Genomic DNA, 16661 nt, shown 5'->3' on the forward strand with positions numbered 1-16661 from the left:
AATTTGTTTGTATACTATTCCTTTTCAATTGTATGTTTCTCTAAATGTTGTTGTTATCTCTTGTGTTCTAAAGCCCTGATGGAGACCTGAAACTCAGGTCGAAACGTCGGCATAAAATAAATAAATATGGTTTAGTTTACTTATGTTGTTCTTTGCTGAACGCACCCCTCGACAAACTTCTCCAATAATAAATTAAAATAAGATTATTCAATACAAAAAATGAAAAAAAATTATTCAATACACAAGTTAAACTTCAGTCAATACCAAGAAAATAAAAAATTACAATAAATCAATACCTTCTGCCATAAGCAACTAATGTCTCGGCCATGTATTTTCTTGCATTTTGATGATTGTTATTAATTTTAAGAGCAGCATCAAAGTCTTCAATTGCTTTCTTGAAGCTTCCATTGTTAGCATAGCTATAAATAAACAATGAAACTTTGTAAGATATATTTTAAAAATAAAAAAAAATTTTACTTTCAAAATTGAAAAATGTATCCGACAGAATATACCAATTATATGCTTGCCATCTTCCAGCTTAGACCTTATCATCTCAATGTCAACATAAATTATCAACTTTTCGCTCAATTATTATCTCTCGTAATATGTAGATGACTGTTACAAGTAATTTTTTATTTACAGAGTTAGTCGTAACAAAAATTCAACAAAGGAACAAACAGACTCCAATTATCACCGAACTCAAGAGTCCGCCATAAGCTCTAAAAACATTTTTTTTTGTAATAACATCTTTTATGTAACAGAATTTCTGAAAAACTAAATATTTAAATATCCATATAAACAAATACCAACCAACACAAAACACATTGAGAATTGAAGACAAGCACAAATAATACAAGGAATCTCAGTGTGTTTAACGTTGCAATGGGAATTGACAAAATAAGTAATAAAATGTAAATGGACAACTTACAGAGCTCCACGAGCAACAAGGGCTTCAATGTTGTTAGTGTCTATAGTGAGAGCCTTGTTGAGGCACTGGAATGCTTCAGTATGACGTCCAGCCTTGAAGTGAGTGATTCCATCGGAAACACTTCGGTAAGCCCACTTGCTTGACTGAGTTTGCCTCAATTCACTTGCACATTCCTCAGTAGGAAAGCCAAATCTAAAGAAATTAATAATAACATTAGACAACTTGAATTATTGATTATTATGAACTATAAAAAAAGTAACAGCCAAGCTAACTGGTTTCTACTTAATGGTAAACACATATTGGATATAAGACTAGTGTAGGAGAAAAAAATATGAGATATTACTTTATTGGGATTTAAACCAATCCTTATGGAATTATAAGCCAATGGCTCACAGAACTTTATGACGCAACATGATGCAATTTCATTGATTTATCTCCTTTGGGCTCCTTTTTAAGGAGGGAAGATCATGCCATTTTCCAATTTCGGCACTTTTTTAAATATTACTCAATTTAACTATTTTAAGTCTCCTCTTCCCATTTTAAGCAAATATTTCACAAGTAATATAGGACTGTCGTTCTCTGGGAGGTTTTAATGGGACAAGCCCGGCCGGGAAGGATTCCTTTTTTTTCGTGTTCAGATTTCCTCTTGTGATATTGTAACAAGTCCTACATTGACTGATTTACTCACTATGAGGGTCTGTTTTAAACTTGAGAAAAGTAAGCCTACCATTTTCCAATTTCAGGTGCTTTTTAAATATTATTCAATTTATTAGTCTTCACTTATTCCCGTTTTAAGCAAATATTATAAAGTGATATAGGACCGTCGATCCCTGGAGTTTTTAGTGGGGTGGGTCCAGCTGGGAAGGATTGCCTTATATTAACCCTTTATGTGGTGAGAATAAATTAATTATATCACATGCATAAGACCCAAAATAACAAAACTCATTTCATTAATAGCTATAAAAGCAGTCTCCGTTTTTCTGCAGTAAATAAGTCTTTTCAAAGTTCTATAATTAGCAAATTTCAACAAGAAACCATTTAAGATCAAAATGAATTGCTAACAAAGTCACATTGCTTAAAGGAAAATTGTTTATTTTTTTACTAAGAAAAAATTATAAATTGAATAACATCTATGATTTAAATTTTACTAAGATCAATTATTAAATTTACAATAAATGTTCTCGTTTCGTTTTTATAAAACTATGTTCAATTTCTTTGCTATAATGTTAATTCAAACAAACTAAGAAAAAAAAAAATAGGTCTGTCATGGTGCTCCCTTGGTAGGGGAATTCAGGGGTAGACTGTCCCCTCGGTTCTTCTCCCTAGGTAGGATAAGGACAAGGGGGAAGGACTATTTGTAGACAGTAACATTGCAAGTAGTTCCCCTCAAATTTCTCAGATTATGTGAATCTCACTGTATCCTTAGGGTTAAAAAGAAATTTTTATACCAAAATATATCACTATTTCGATATACTCTGTACTGAATCACTAAACAACTTTATGACAAGAATTATTTAAGTACCAATCAAAGATTTTAATCTCTCGATCAGTCTCCACTAGAAACAGAAAAATTAAAATTCTGTATTCCTGGTTGGATTACAGAGAATTTTGTAAGTGGTACAGACATATTGATACAACAACCATTCAATAAAATAGCAGTTCTTATTTATTGTGTTATATTAATGAGGGCCAGCTAGCTTTAATCAATTAGTACAAAAAATTTACTATCAATAAAAATAAATAAATACCTTAGTGCTGGGAAATGGGAATACTGATGACTTCCCAAACCTAGCTCCTCAGAAAGGTACTGTATATTTCCTGGGTTTCTGAAGCCCACCGAGTTTTTTAATAAATCGTCATAAGACTCGTTGTTTCTCTCCAACCATTTCCTACAGCATTTAAAAAAAAATTGTTGAATTTAAATTATTTACATATAAATTTGCAAAATACCTACATGTAAATATTCTTTTAATTTGATAAAAATATATATCAATATCAAACTCTTTAGTAACAATATAAAAATATTAAAATAATATATTGAACTGATAAAAGGTTTGGCATCAATGGCATAGACAACTGTACAATATCAACTTAAATGTCAACAACCGAGAAAGTTGTTAACATGCTAATAAAAATTATCGTGGTCTCAGGTATATAAGAAATAATTGAGTTCTAACACAATATAACAAAATGGTATTATTTAAAAAGAAAATTTATTTAAATACATAAAAAAGAAATATGTAGGTAGAGCATACTAATAAAGAAAAGAAGGAGTCCCTCAATTGAGAAACATTTCATATACAGATGACACATACAACTGTTTATGCCTCCATATTATACAAATGGAATTTGAAATTACAAAAAAATAAATTAAGCATATATTTAGTGATCAGAGCAAAGATAGATTGAAGTGGTATCAGAACTTTTCATTGATACGATATGACTTTGGAATTTGATATGCGCACAAATTAAAATTGTAAGTCATACAAAATAATATGAAGAGGTTAATGGAGTAGGAGATAATGGAACAAGATCAAAATTTAAATAAAAATTTGATTTTTATTTTAACCAACAGATACATAAATAAGGTAAATTTCAAAATCCACTCACTTTCAATTTCTATTAATAAAAATATAAACCAGGAAAAACTGCATACAATAAATGAAGATATAAATGTAACAGATAAACAAACTCACCTATGAACTTCCATTAAATTTGATCAGTCGCATCATTAATTAATTAAATATAATAATAATATGTTGGTTGTACAGTTCGGTTCCTGTGACTTCAAACATTTGTCAAGAACAATCATAGGCTTTGTGTATTAAATATTTTGTATTAGATTGTAGTTATTAATGAGTTATTCATAATAAAAGTAACTGCTACATACTTCTCATTTTCCTTGTGATTTGAGTATTGTAAAAAATTCATATAGCAGGCATTTATAATAGAGGAAAACAGCTTTTGGGTTCATTGTATTAGGAGAATTTCTTCAAAACAATTGGTTTACTGTCATCTTCAGCAAGTCCTTACTAATAATTCATGTTCTATTGTGAGGAACTAAACAATGTCCAACAATACTGCTTCTTTGAACTTTCTCAAAGCTGTCCCAATCATCCCAGAGAACAGAAAGGATCATTAAATATTTCATAACTTTTTCATAAACATTACAATAGCCTCATTCTTTATAGCTACTTAGACTGTGTTAAGTGCTATCTATTATGTCTCTGTATAAATTTTTTCGAATTTTCACAAAAATTTGGATTTAATAAATCCACAAAGCAATGATAAGGAATGATAAAACAAATAGCTTTAAAGACAGAGGATTACATAAAATCAGTATGAGCCAACAACCAAATATCAGAAAAGAAAAGACATCGCCTGCAAGTTCAGAATGAATCTGGTTTTAATATTAAAAATTGTTAGAATCAGATATAACTGAAAAACAAATTACTTTCTGAATGTTTACCAATATAAAATATTAGGCTTTAAATAAATGAGTTATATCAGCTGCAGTGATATAGATATATTCCATTCAGTACCCCACTACAGTTGAACACCTGTTATAGACGAAAGGTGAGATAGGAGGAAAAACAACTTAAAATCCATCAAGATATAAAAACAAGATTTTCTAAGATGATTGACTATATTATTAATAAAAGCAACAGTAACATTGTTACTTGAGGCTTAACATCTTCTTTGTGTAATTTTGCCATCGCCCATCTCTCAGTTGTTACTGAGAATGATTCATATCGAGTAATTTTTATTTGATTTTTAAAAACTAATAATAAAATATAATAGTTAAAATACTTATACGGTTTAAATTGTTCAAGCAATTCTTCTTGAATCACTTAAGAATTACAGTCACCAAAATATCAGACTATAATAACTAACAGTCTACAGATCAGATATATACAAGATTAAGTTCCATCAAATTTGTTTGAGTAAAATAATATACAAACCATTAGCACTATCAATAATATAAAACCTGAAAAGAAACAAGGGCAAATAGTTCAAGAAATAAAAATTGAGACCTGGAAATATTAGTCGGCAAACATTTTACCTTTTTCTTTAATAAAATGCTGGTGTTCAACAAATATCTGTCACAAGAACAAAGGCCAGTTAGACATTCACGAAATATCTCCAATAATATAATACATGTAATTGCCCCCTCTCATCTTGTGATGTAGAAAATAACGAGTGCTGGCATTCCATGGCAGGCTCTTTTACATATTGTACTAAGAACTCATTATAAACTCATATAAAGTATCAAGAGTGCCTTTCACATAGATGATCATATAACATTAACTGAAAGAAATTAATATGTGATTTATTAACCAAAAAATTTACTGTCCGTAAAAAAGATAAATATTTTTTGTTTGTTAAACAATACTTTCTTCTCAGAACGATGTCTAGACTCAAGCCAAATTAGAGGATGAAATTGGATGTTTAAGGAATCAGGACAACTTTTATTAGATTAAGGAATTTTTATATTTATTTTTTTCTAAAAACCGATCTGTTATCTTTTCAATACGTAAGATAGTTTTGGAAATAAAAGAATTTTTAATATACAAAAATTAATACAAACTTTAACTCACTTCATTTCACAATTTATGGGATTGATAAAAACGGTAGCATATTTAAAAGGGTAACATAATAGAGTTTTGTTAAAATGCCAATAATATGAACAAAAATTTAAAAAAAATATATATATATATAAAATCGACCAATTACTTGTAGAAAAGAGGCATATCTTCTGAATGAATAAGTCCAAGTCGTTGCCTATCTGAAGGAGAGCAAGTGTCTCCTTTCATCCCAGCGTACATCTTCTCTGATGTTGTAACAACTTCTAGTACTTCACAGCACACCAAATCATTAAGAAGAAAGCTTCTCGTCACACCTTTCTTGTCAACTGCTGGTATCATATTCATTGAATGGATGATGGCCTGCAAAAAGAAAATTTACAGTATAATTAGAGCGTAATTGCTTAATAGAAGATTTACAAAGACCTTCAAGACTACATCACTGCTTTGCTTAAATAGTGGTACATCTGCCTAAAAAATTATTATACTTTGTATTTGACGTATTCTATAGATTTAACCATGGACTGTGGTTACTTTCTGACAACCCTACCAGCTTTGGAACAGTCTATAGAGGAATCACGATTGAGAAAGACAGTAATACTGTTGGAACCCATCCATTTCAAAAGGAAACCAAAACTTTTTTTTGTCAAATAAGCCATTATTCAAGTTGTCTAATAATATTTATGAAAATAACTTACTCCTGTTTTTTGAAATTAAGACATAAAATTCTTTTTTAAAAAAAAAAAAAAAAAAAAAGTTAATCAGGGAAGGGTACTGGTAAATTTTTTTTAGTTTGAGTTTTCACTGCCATCTGTTAGAGTGTTAGTTAAGTAAACCTTTTCTACACAACTATTTATTCATTTGATTAAATTAATGAAGTCCTTAGTATAACAAAGAAGCTGATAATAATACTGGGGAAGAGTTAAAGGTAAGTTACTTTATTTTATTGAATAAAATGAGTGATAATTTTAGACACATGAAATATGACTGATAACTTTACCTTCAATTTCAACTGAAATCATAAAAGTATAAAATAAGTTCCTTCAATAATAAACCACAACTATTAATCAGACAAAATACTTATTACATTATATTACTTCCTACACCTACCACCGATTATGATTATAAAATAAAACTAATGAGAATTCTTAATATATTAACAATGTATCAATAATGCTTCAGTCACTACAAGGGCTGAATACCAACTCAGAACTAAGCTCCACCAGAATGCTGATTTTTTAAAACTTATTTGACACATTTAAAGAACAGTAGAAGATTTCTTTAAAAATACAATATTTTCTTCTTTAATATATACAGGCCACCAAAATTGGAGGATGAGGAGTCTTGAGATCCTACTGTATAGATAGTGATGTCAGCTGCTCAAATATACAGGAGTAATGAAATAGAAGGAATTGCTTTGCCTCCGGGAGGCGGTGGTCAAACCCTTGAACCGTTAAAATCAACAGTCTCGTTCAACCTCAGGAGAAGCCAGCAGATGAAGTGCAATGAATTCAGCAAATGGCCGGTAGAAAGCTCATATTAAATCCAAATCAATCATCTTAGTCAATGTACATACGAACAATCATTAATAACGTTTACTTGTTTAACTTCAGCAATGTGAGGACAGGTTAAGTGGAAAGAAACTGGCAATATCAAGACATGAAACAAGAAAGGAGAAATCAGCCATAAAAGGTTCAATAGAGCGTTCTCGGAGAATAAGACAAGAGTAACATACATTTAAACATTTACAAATGAGAGAATGTACAGAGATGAACCAATACAATATTTGTATTATCAATACCAGCAATGCACATGCTAGAGCCTGCATACAATGATAGTAGTTGTACAATAATAAGGACATTTGGGTAAAATCAGCAGATGCATGGAATTCAATGTGAGTACTGATTTAGTGAGGCAATCATCCTCTCTTATGAGACCCTGGTCATTAAGGAAAAGATCAAAACATTTTTAATATTAGGAAAGCCTTGGTGCAACAAAGAGACTTCATGAGATAAGTGTTAGCTTTGAACTTAGCAAATGATTACCATTGCTCCGCACCATTCAGGTCAAAGGCTCTGATGTTCTGCTGTGGGAAACTGCTAATATCCAATTTATAAAGCAGTGGAAGTAAAACATGCTAAGCAAGGAGCTATCCAAACATGTTGCAACTAAATGAAAGACTTTTGTAAGGTCTCATAAATATGAGGTGGAGTAGTGTCTAATTTACACAATGGGACAACTTTCTTATCTGAATGCAGGGAATGCAGAGCTGGATTAAAGGAGAGGATGAAGAAGAATAAGTTAATCAAGTTAAATTGAGATGATCGATTTGAAATCAGTTACTGACTTTTGAATTTGAGATATATAACCTTAATGTGTAGAGTTAAGTAAAACAGGAAGAAATTGAAGCTGGAATTTAAACACAATGTGACAAAATATTGTAACACATCATCTGACAAAACACATAATTTTTGTTTATTAATATCTTTTTACATCATATATTTCATTAGTAAAAGATAAAATAAAAAAAACCAACACTATTTTTTTTAGAAAATGGTTTTAAATATCAATTGGTTTATTTTTAATCATCAAGCTGATCCCGATTACAGTAAATTTAGATTATACATTGTAATATGCTCTTTTTGAGTAAATAGTATATTCTGATGTATAAAGGGTTTTTAATATGTTTTATTTTATGTATCATTTTAATATTGTTCATTTGTTTTGTTTATCCAAAAAGCAAACTAACCAATTTTCATTGTCCATAACAAATTCGTGATTCAAAACAAAACCAAGATGGCGGTACATTTTCTTCAGTCAACAATTCCGTTGAATCAAGGCCACGTTGATCAGATTCAAATATCATAAAAACTATTTTAACTCCTCCCCTCATAATTGAAAATATAGAAAATTAAAGGAAAAATATAAGTCAAGAAATAGTGTTAAAGAATAATATTCAGAAAGTAAATCATTTGCAAAAATCCCTAACTGTTGTGTGACAATCGTTGTTTACATGTAACCTCAAGGCAGGTTTTCGTTTTGGAGGGAGCATTCGTGGTTGGGGCGAGCAAGAGAAAGGATGTCTTCAGGATGAGGAGGTCCTTATCAATTTCTGTCATGAAGGAAGCCATTTTGGACGCTAGGACAGAACAATAGAAACAAAGAAGATACCAGGGATCATCAAAGGAAGATCGTGAACTTGGTTAGTTTTGTATGCATAAAAATAGATTTTAATTGAATTAATTGTAATTATTGTAAATGCCTGTTTCTGATTGCCTAGCAACAACACGCCCTGAGATTAAGAGTCTTTTTATATAATAAAATTATATTATCCATTAAGTAGTAAAGTTCTCAATTTGAACCCAAATTATCTCTTATATTTGAAAAAAGTTAAAAAACGAGCAAAATTCTTTTTATTTTTAATAATTTTAAAATTATTACAACATACATGGATATAAATATATATATATATATCTTTTAGTTTATAAAATCTTAAGTTTGGTCAAAAACTGAAACTGAATGAATAGATCTGAATATAAATTGACCTCAAATTTAAATTGAACACTCAAAAAACAAGAAAAAATTCAAGAACAAACGTTGAACCTCTAGTCAAGCAATAATGGTATATTAAGCTAAAACAAATATAAAACTAAATTACCTTAATTCCAAGGTCCGAAACGATGTGAGCATTGTCACCGTCAGTGCAAACCACTTTCATCAAATATCCAGTAGAAAGCTTAGTAGTAAGTGATCCCAAGATAAGATCTCCAGGTCTTATACTCTAAAAAAATAGAAAATAACATTACAATGAAAATAAAACTAGGGGGAAAACAGAAATTATTTTGAAAATCATAAACTTACAGTAAAAAAATGTTCAGTTTTCTCCTTTTTGTCAATATCTAAAAAAACATCTAACGGAGGCAACACAGCTGCCAGTTGATCAGCAGGAGCAGGAGGAGATTTCGGAACAGTTGATGGTGTTCTAACATTGAGCACCTCATCGAATAACATGTTAGCATGATTTGCAACAAACTGACATAACTTCAACCTTCTGCCACGTTCCTGAAAACTAAATAAGATAATTTTTAAGTAAGCATCCGAGAAATTAATCAAATCAAATAGTTTTGAAGAATAATTATAAATTAAAATGTGCTCAATTTGATGAATGCAACCATATTACATTAATAACAATACAAATTATTCAAACTAGAACTAATCAACAAAAATGATAGCAGGATATTTTAGAGGAAAATCAAAAAAGGTTATACCCCTATAAATAATTGGATCACAAGCAAGGAAGGTATATTCCTGATATCAAACCAAGACATTCTATTGAGATGGAAAGAGCATTTCCAAAAACTGATGACTCTCCAAGTTTTGCCATAATCCCTCAACTACTATAAAGGGGTTATATGAAATAATTAGCAAATTGAAAATAAATAAAGCTCCTGATAGAGACAATATGAATGCAGAATTATTTTAAATTATGGGTGTTAAGATAGTAAAATGTTTTTTCCTAATTCATAAATTTAATTTCCAGGCAGTAATTTAGTAAAATATTTTTATTAACCCAAATTTAGGATTCAGAAAACTAAAAGGGGATAAAAAAAAAAATTATTTACTGTATAACTTAAAATTAAAACATCAACCTCATTTTTGGGTCTTCTGAAAAGTAACTGGCGTGCAATGAATTTAAAGGTTAGTATAGAACAATGGATTTGTTTTTTTGTGTATATTAAGAAAAACAAATTATTACTGATTATATAATATTGATCAAAAGACAAATCTTGGCAAAAGTTTTTTTTTTCTTTTCGTAAAAAAACAAATCCAGATATGCTTTTAGCAATCTTTAAAACCTTTAAATATAAATTGCCATAGCAATCAAGAATTATAAATAGTTGGACAGGATTTTTTGGATAATTCTATTTCCTGCTGATGACTGCTGTTCCCATAAACATTACATTACATCCACATTACTACAGCTGTTGGATATCGGAATGTCAGGTCTACCAAACCATATCAATACCTTATTGATTTTATGTTTACATAAAGGAGAAAAAGTATTTTCAAATAACGAAAAAATGAATAGTAATTACCTGGCCCACTCCAAAACAGTTGCTCTAAACTGTTTCAACAGACCTATATTATTAGGCAGAATACTGTATAAAGTTTCTCTGACTCAATAAGGTAAAATATTTGTTGATTACTATGAAAATTTGTATTTAAGTATATTCAAGGACTCTAATAATGTACCTAACTTACTTATTCCTAAAAAAAGTTTTTTGATCTACTTTGGTGTACAAGTTTTTTTTTTGATAATCCATGCATTTAAACTCATTCAACAATCAACAATAATTTTTTTTAATCCAACAGATTGGTACATAATTATCCCACTGTACTATAATATGAGAGCAATAATGAAATAATTTAAACTAAGTGACCCAGCAAAGTGGGATAAAATATTTATTACGAAAGCAATGAAGATGATATTTTTTTACATACAGAATTTAAATTAAATAATTCATCAGAAAATTAATTTTATATTTAAATCAACTATATTTCCTCTAAAATTATTTTTAAAACCATTTTATTATAATTCAATGATTATACTGCATACCTTATGTTCTTCTGCCTCTCTTGAAATACACTGTAATCAATATTTTCTACATTTAATTTTTCAAGATCTCCTTCTCCTCGCTCAGCTTCCCAAGCTTTTTTCAGTTGGATTCCATGATAGTTCAGTGCCCTACCCACCAGGCCAATGTCCATTACGTTATCCATTTCGCTAAGTCAAGCACCTAAAATAAAATCATAATATAGTTTTTAATATTACTTGATCATTAAGGTTAGCAATTTAAAGGGGTAATTTTCATGGGAGGTTAGACAGATAACAGAGTGAACCAAATCATCTGTTTTAACCAAAGATAACAGAACTAACGTGCAAGATAATAAACACCTAAAAGATTAGTTGGTTTTGATGCCTCAATTTCCAGCCAATGTGTAAAGAACTAAGGTTTGTTTGTAAAAATAACTGCTAATATTAAAAATTACCTCATAATAAAAGAACAAACAAGATGTAAAACCAATAGAGATAAAACTAAAGTAACGCTGATTCAAGACACTATTGCATAACTCTGAAGGAAACTAAATCCAACTACACTATTTAGTTTGACCGCAAGTCAATGGCTCCAAAAAATTAGTAGATTACAAAGAGACAATATGACAAACGATTATAATTAAGGAATGAAATGTGTGGTACTAGTTCATAACTGTCACTCACTAATGAATTGAAATAAGAAATAGGATGACTATTATCATTGGTTACAACCTAGCACCATGTGATTCATATTTGAGATGTTAGATCATAAAATATGGTTACAGAAATTTTTCATGACTTGGAGTTATTTGCATAATCAGTTTTTAAAGGATGATTTCATAAATTGTTGAATCTTTTGGAAATTTGTTTTCATAAGACAATAATGTTAATTTAATATCAGAGCCACTTAGTATCATAACTTAATGTTTATTAATAAACAATAAATCCCAATGGTTCAGAAAATGGAACTTTTTTATTTTTCACTATTTTTTTTATAAACATTTTACATAAACCATTTACAAAAAACAATGCAAAGTTTTGTCATATTAGGAGGGTTCTTATACCTAAGATATAATTGAGAAAAAAAAACTGATAAGTTGTCTCACACAATAATTGTTTTTTTTTTTGTTTTTTCTCACAAGTTCTCAATACCTTGTATATGAAAAGCATCTCAATCCCATATAAAAATCGGTTCAAACTCGGATCATGAAGCATAAAAGCAGCACACTATAACTTGTGATTCTTCTTATGATTTTTTAAAAATGAACTAAACCAGTTTTGAAACTTATTACCTCAAATAAGCCCATCTTGTAACCCAAAAACTAATACTAATATTATATATAATCATTATAACACGTTATATTTCTTAACATATCTTTTTACTTCACATCATAAATATTGATTTCTCTTCAAAAATACATTACATAAAAACTATTTATTTAATAGTTTTAAGTTGCTGTAGCTATTTTATTTCCATAAAAATATTTTTTTTATTTAATTTTTCATTCAGGAAGAGCCCATGTACAAAAATGTGACTCAAATTGACTATGTCTTTTTTTGTTGGAAAGCTTTAAAAGAACAAAACAACTAGCTGGTTCGGATATAAACATTTATTTGGTTAATCTAGCATTTATAAAACTAAACATAAAATAAACAAAAGGTGAATAAAACAATGAATAAGTAAAAATAAATAGGACTCTCAGATAAAAATAAAATCAGATAAATAAATTAAGAATAAAATAACTTCAACCAAATGCAGACAGGGCTGGTTACACACTATCATGGCCACTAATTAGCCGGAACTAATATTCAAATCAAAACCCAGAAAAAGTCCGGTTCTGGATTTTAATACTGACTAAAACATTAAAAATGTCCACAAATAATACATTATAAACGCAGGGCTGGTTACAAAAGATCATGGCCACTAATTAGCCAGAACTGATTTAAAAACGAAGGTGGTTTGCCTGTTGCTAGGCGACCTCTTAGCAATATTTATCAACCCTTAGCAACTGTCTATATTACTTAATTATAACAACACAAATAAAAATACACATTTTTCTTCTGAAATAACTAAATCCAATTAAAATAATATAAACAAAAAAATAAATGTAACTAAATTAAATACTAATACTACTTACAAGGTAATTATAAAATATGGCGTTAACAAGACCTCTGTTACCATAAAGCGGTTGCAATAAAAATAAAAATGCTGTCAAATAAAATTATTTAAAAACTCAATTTTTATGTACATTTTACAACAGATACAGTTAAGGACCAATATGATGAACAAGATACTGTGAAAGCAATGCAGCTCAATAGATAAAGGTTGGGGCATGTAGTGGAAGAAAGTGGGGAAAGTCCCATTCCCGATGAATGACAATGGGGAGGAAGATGGAAGAGAGGAGCCATGGTTCTTCGAGGACAGCAGAACTGGAAATGAATGAAAGAACACAACCGGTACAGTAAAATATTCTAGAAAAGTAGGTATTATTATATAGAACTATTTATGTTAATAGTTCCCAAGAACAATTTTTCAAAAATCTTGTTTTTGTTTTTTTCCAATAACAAGAAATTGACAATTTGTGAATTCATTTTGGTAAATATCATTGAAACTATAACTAATCCAATGAAGATGATTATCAACTATGGAGACTATAAGTGGCTTCAATTCACAAACTAATAGATACATATACATATAACAGAACAGTTTCTAAATAATTGAGTGAATTATTAAAAAACCCAATTTAAAAAAAATTACATATACATCATGGAACTATTAGATGTACAAATGGATATTAGCAAATTGGAGCTAGATAAATCCACAAAACTAAGTAGTTCTTAATTAGTATGTTCATATGAGTGACAGTTCTCATGACACTAGACAAAATAATTTCACAAAATGTTGATTTCAGGTTATTAGAATTTTAATGGGTTTTTGAATAACTGTATTAGGAATCATTAGTAGAAAAAAAAATTAATTTTAGTAACTGGACCTCAGGAACAATCAGATAAATTAGTGATAAAGTAGTAGTGATTGCACACAGAATTAAAGGCCAACTCAGTATTAATCAAAATTCTAAATTTTGTAAATTTATTATCAGAAATAGAATCTCTTTGTTAATTTAATACAATTGTTTTCATTTTGCTAATAAAATAGTGGGGTTTCTCAGAAAAAGGGCAATTTTGATATATTAAGTAGATATCTTAAAAACGCTATACCCTCCAATCCATGAATTTTAAAAATAATTTTTAGTATATATTTAAGTGGTCAGATCATACACCGTCACCGTTTCAATTGAATTATATTTTTTATGGGCAAGTAAAAACTTTATATATATAAAAAAATCTATAAGAACTTAATCATGACTATTAGGACTTAAATTTAAGCAGCTTTAATAAAGGTGTCAATAACTATTTTTTCACATGGTAGCTTTAAAGATTAAGCACTAAATTAAAAATTAACAAAGATTTTAGTAGTAGGAAATTTCATAAAATAAACTTCTAGTGACAGATACCTGTAATAGTATAATAGTTACTTTTTAAAAGCAGTGAACTTATCAATAACTGTATCTGTCGTTAAGCCGAGATAAATATTGAGTTATTTTCTCAAAAAAATTACTGAGCATTTTTTAGAGGAAATAATTTAATTGGCTACCATTTTTCATTCCTTTGGTTTTATGATGGTAGATAATATTCAATATTTTATCTCTTCCTCAAGGGCATGATTTTTTTAAAGAGATCAAACTTGTGTAAAATAAGTCATGTTTTCCAGCATGGATTAACTTCAACAATTAATAACCTGATCATCAAAAAAAAATAATAATAAACCAATAACAGTTCTGCAAACACTTTTCATGGATTATGATTAATTTATAACTTTATACATGCTCAATATTATTTTAAAGTCCAAATTATATTCAATATATAATAACATATTAAAACTTAGTCCATCAATCAAGGATGCATTTAAAAAAAAAATTGTTTGCACTAAGTGAACCAATTGTACACGTAAATGTAACTAAAAACAAATAGAATTATAAACATGAAGCATTGTTTAAATTATTTCCCTTAAGTAATATTTACCACAGAATCTTCTTATATAACTAAGTACATATATTAAATAACTTTCATCATTCTAGGATAAAGAGGAACTATTTTTTTTTAACAAAACCTCATTGCATTAAACATTGCTCAATGTTACTACTATATCAAGGTAATACAATTCTGCATGCATAAGAGTAATTAGAAGATGGCATTTGATACTAGATCATTTTTACACTATTCCCGAAATTTGAGCTGTGAATAGTGAGGAAGCAAAATCAATCAATAAAAGTAAGAACAAATGTGGTAAAACTAAAAGAAAGAAGCAATGAGAAAGGGAATATTCAATATAAATGCAACAAAATTCTAATCACATGTGGAGAGGTCAAACACTGTTAATTTAAATGCATAACTAGAAGTGAAATAGTATATTTCAATAAATCGTACTGGTTATCTCAGCATATCTGATGGACACTTGGAGTAGTTGACAAAAGTAATCCACTAAGATCAATTCTATCGTTAATAGCTGAATTTTTAATATATCAAATCTGTTGGAACATAGTTTTGATCACAATGATAGCAAAAAACATTAATAACCCCAAGTTATGCAAACTTAAAACTTAAAAAATCCAAGCTTACTAACCATACCACCAAGCTAAACATCAATGAAAATCGAAGAAGCAAATTTTAAAATCATTGAAGTATAATTGTTAATAGTATTACAATTTAATATTTCCATTAATAACCAACACATACTTACACCATAGAATTCTATTCAAAAAACGATAAAGTAGAACTAACTTTATGCCTCCTAACAACAGGGCATAAAACTGTAAGCGTTACAATAAAGGACAGGGTCAGATAGATCGAACCGCTAGGGCAACGCCAATGCTCTAATGTAACCTTGTGATTTCATATGTTATTAAGTTATTGCAATCAAGTAAATACGTAAACAATAAGTATAAACTTACTCAGAACAAAATGAATAAGTAATAAAGTTCTAGTTAAAGTTCCTAAATATCTTCAACAGCAAAATAAATGAACCTCTATCTCATTCTTTAAAAGAACTACCCAACAAGATGGCGGCGTAGTATGCGGTGTAACATTGAAGTTAATAGTTGCTTTTTTATACATGTTTTCTTCCTTACATCCTTGTCTTGCCAAAAATAATTTTAATGTTCATAATTATCACCAAACAAATTAAAAATTACTTACTTATTAAATAATTATTAAGAAGAATGATAACAAAAATAGTTAGAAGTATTTAAAAAATGGTATTCTACAACTATAGATTCTTACTTTAAACTCCCAGAATTGATTAAAACAACGATAGTGGATAAGTACGAATTTAATTCAATAGCATAAATCATATTTTAAAAATACTTTTATTGAATTCCATAGAGATTAATACATTTTTTATATTCATATCGATGCTTTGATTGAATAGCGACACATCTAAAAATAAAATTATTTGTATTTGAGATATTCTACAGATTGTAGCATAGACTATGGA

The 16661-nt window shown here is 29.0% G+C and overlaps 1 protein-coding gene across 3 annotated transcripts in view; it reads right to left on the bottom strand.

Moving 5' to 3' along the window:
* The window catches only part of LOC106687535 (tetratricopeptide repeat protein 14 homolog), a 38359-nt gene extending 22081 nt beyond the window's left edge, over nucleotides 1-16278 (bottom strand). For 2 of the 3 annotated variants that reach the window (XM_014431483.3, XM_014431479.3), the window contains exons 1-8: nucleotides 16120-16278; nucleotides 11129-11309; nucleotides 9373-9580; nucleotides 9170-9292; nucleotides 5663-5874; nucleotides 2677-2817; nucleotides 929-1120; nucleotides 297-419 (exon numbers count right to left, since the gene is read on the bottom strand). In XM_014431483.3, the coding sequence (XP_014286969.1) occupies nucleotides 297-419; nucleotides 929-1120; nucleotides 2677-2817; nucleotides 5663-5874; nucleotides 9170-9292; nucleotides 9373-9580; nucleotides 11129-11292 (1163 nt within the window). In that variant the 5' untranslated portion in view covers nucleotides 11293-11309; nucleotides 16120-16278. Of the gene's footprint in view, nucleotides 1-296; nucleotides 420-928; nucleotides 1121-2676; nucleotides 2818-5662; nucleotides 5875-9169; nucleotides 9293-9372; nucleotides 9581-11128; nucleotides 11310-15908; nucleotides 16060-16119 lie in introns of those variants that run through there. The other variant, XM_014431481.3, reaches the window with a different exon arrangement.
* Between the last annotated feature and the right edge of the window lie 383 nt (nucleotides 16279-16661).

The sequence above is a fragment of the Halyomorpha halys genome, unplaced genomic scaffold, assembly GCF_000696795.3.
Source record: "Halyomorpha halys isolate HHAL.00 unplaced genomic scaffold, Hhal_1.1 Scaffold977.1, whole genome shotgun sequence".
Classification (NCBI taxonomy): domain Eukaryota; kingdom Metazoa; phylum Arthropoda; class Insecta; order Hemiptera; family Pentatomidae; genus Halyomorpha; species Halyomorpha halys.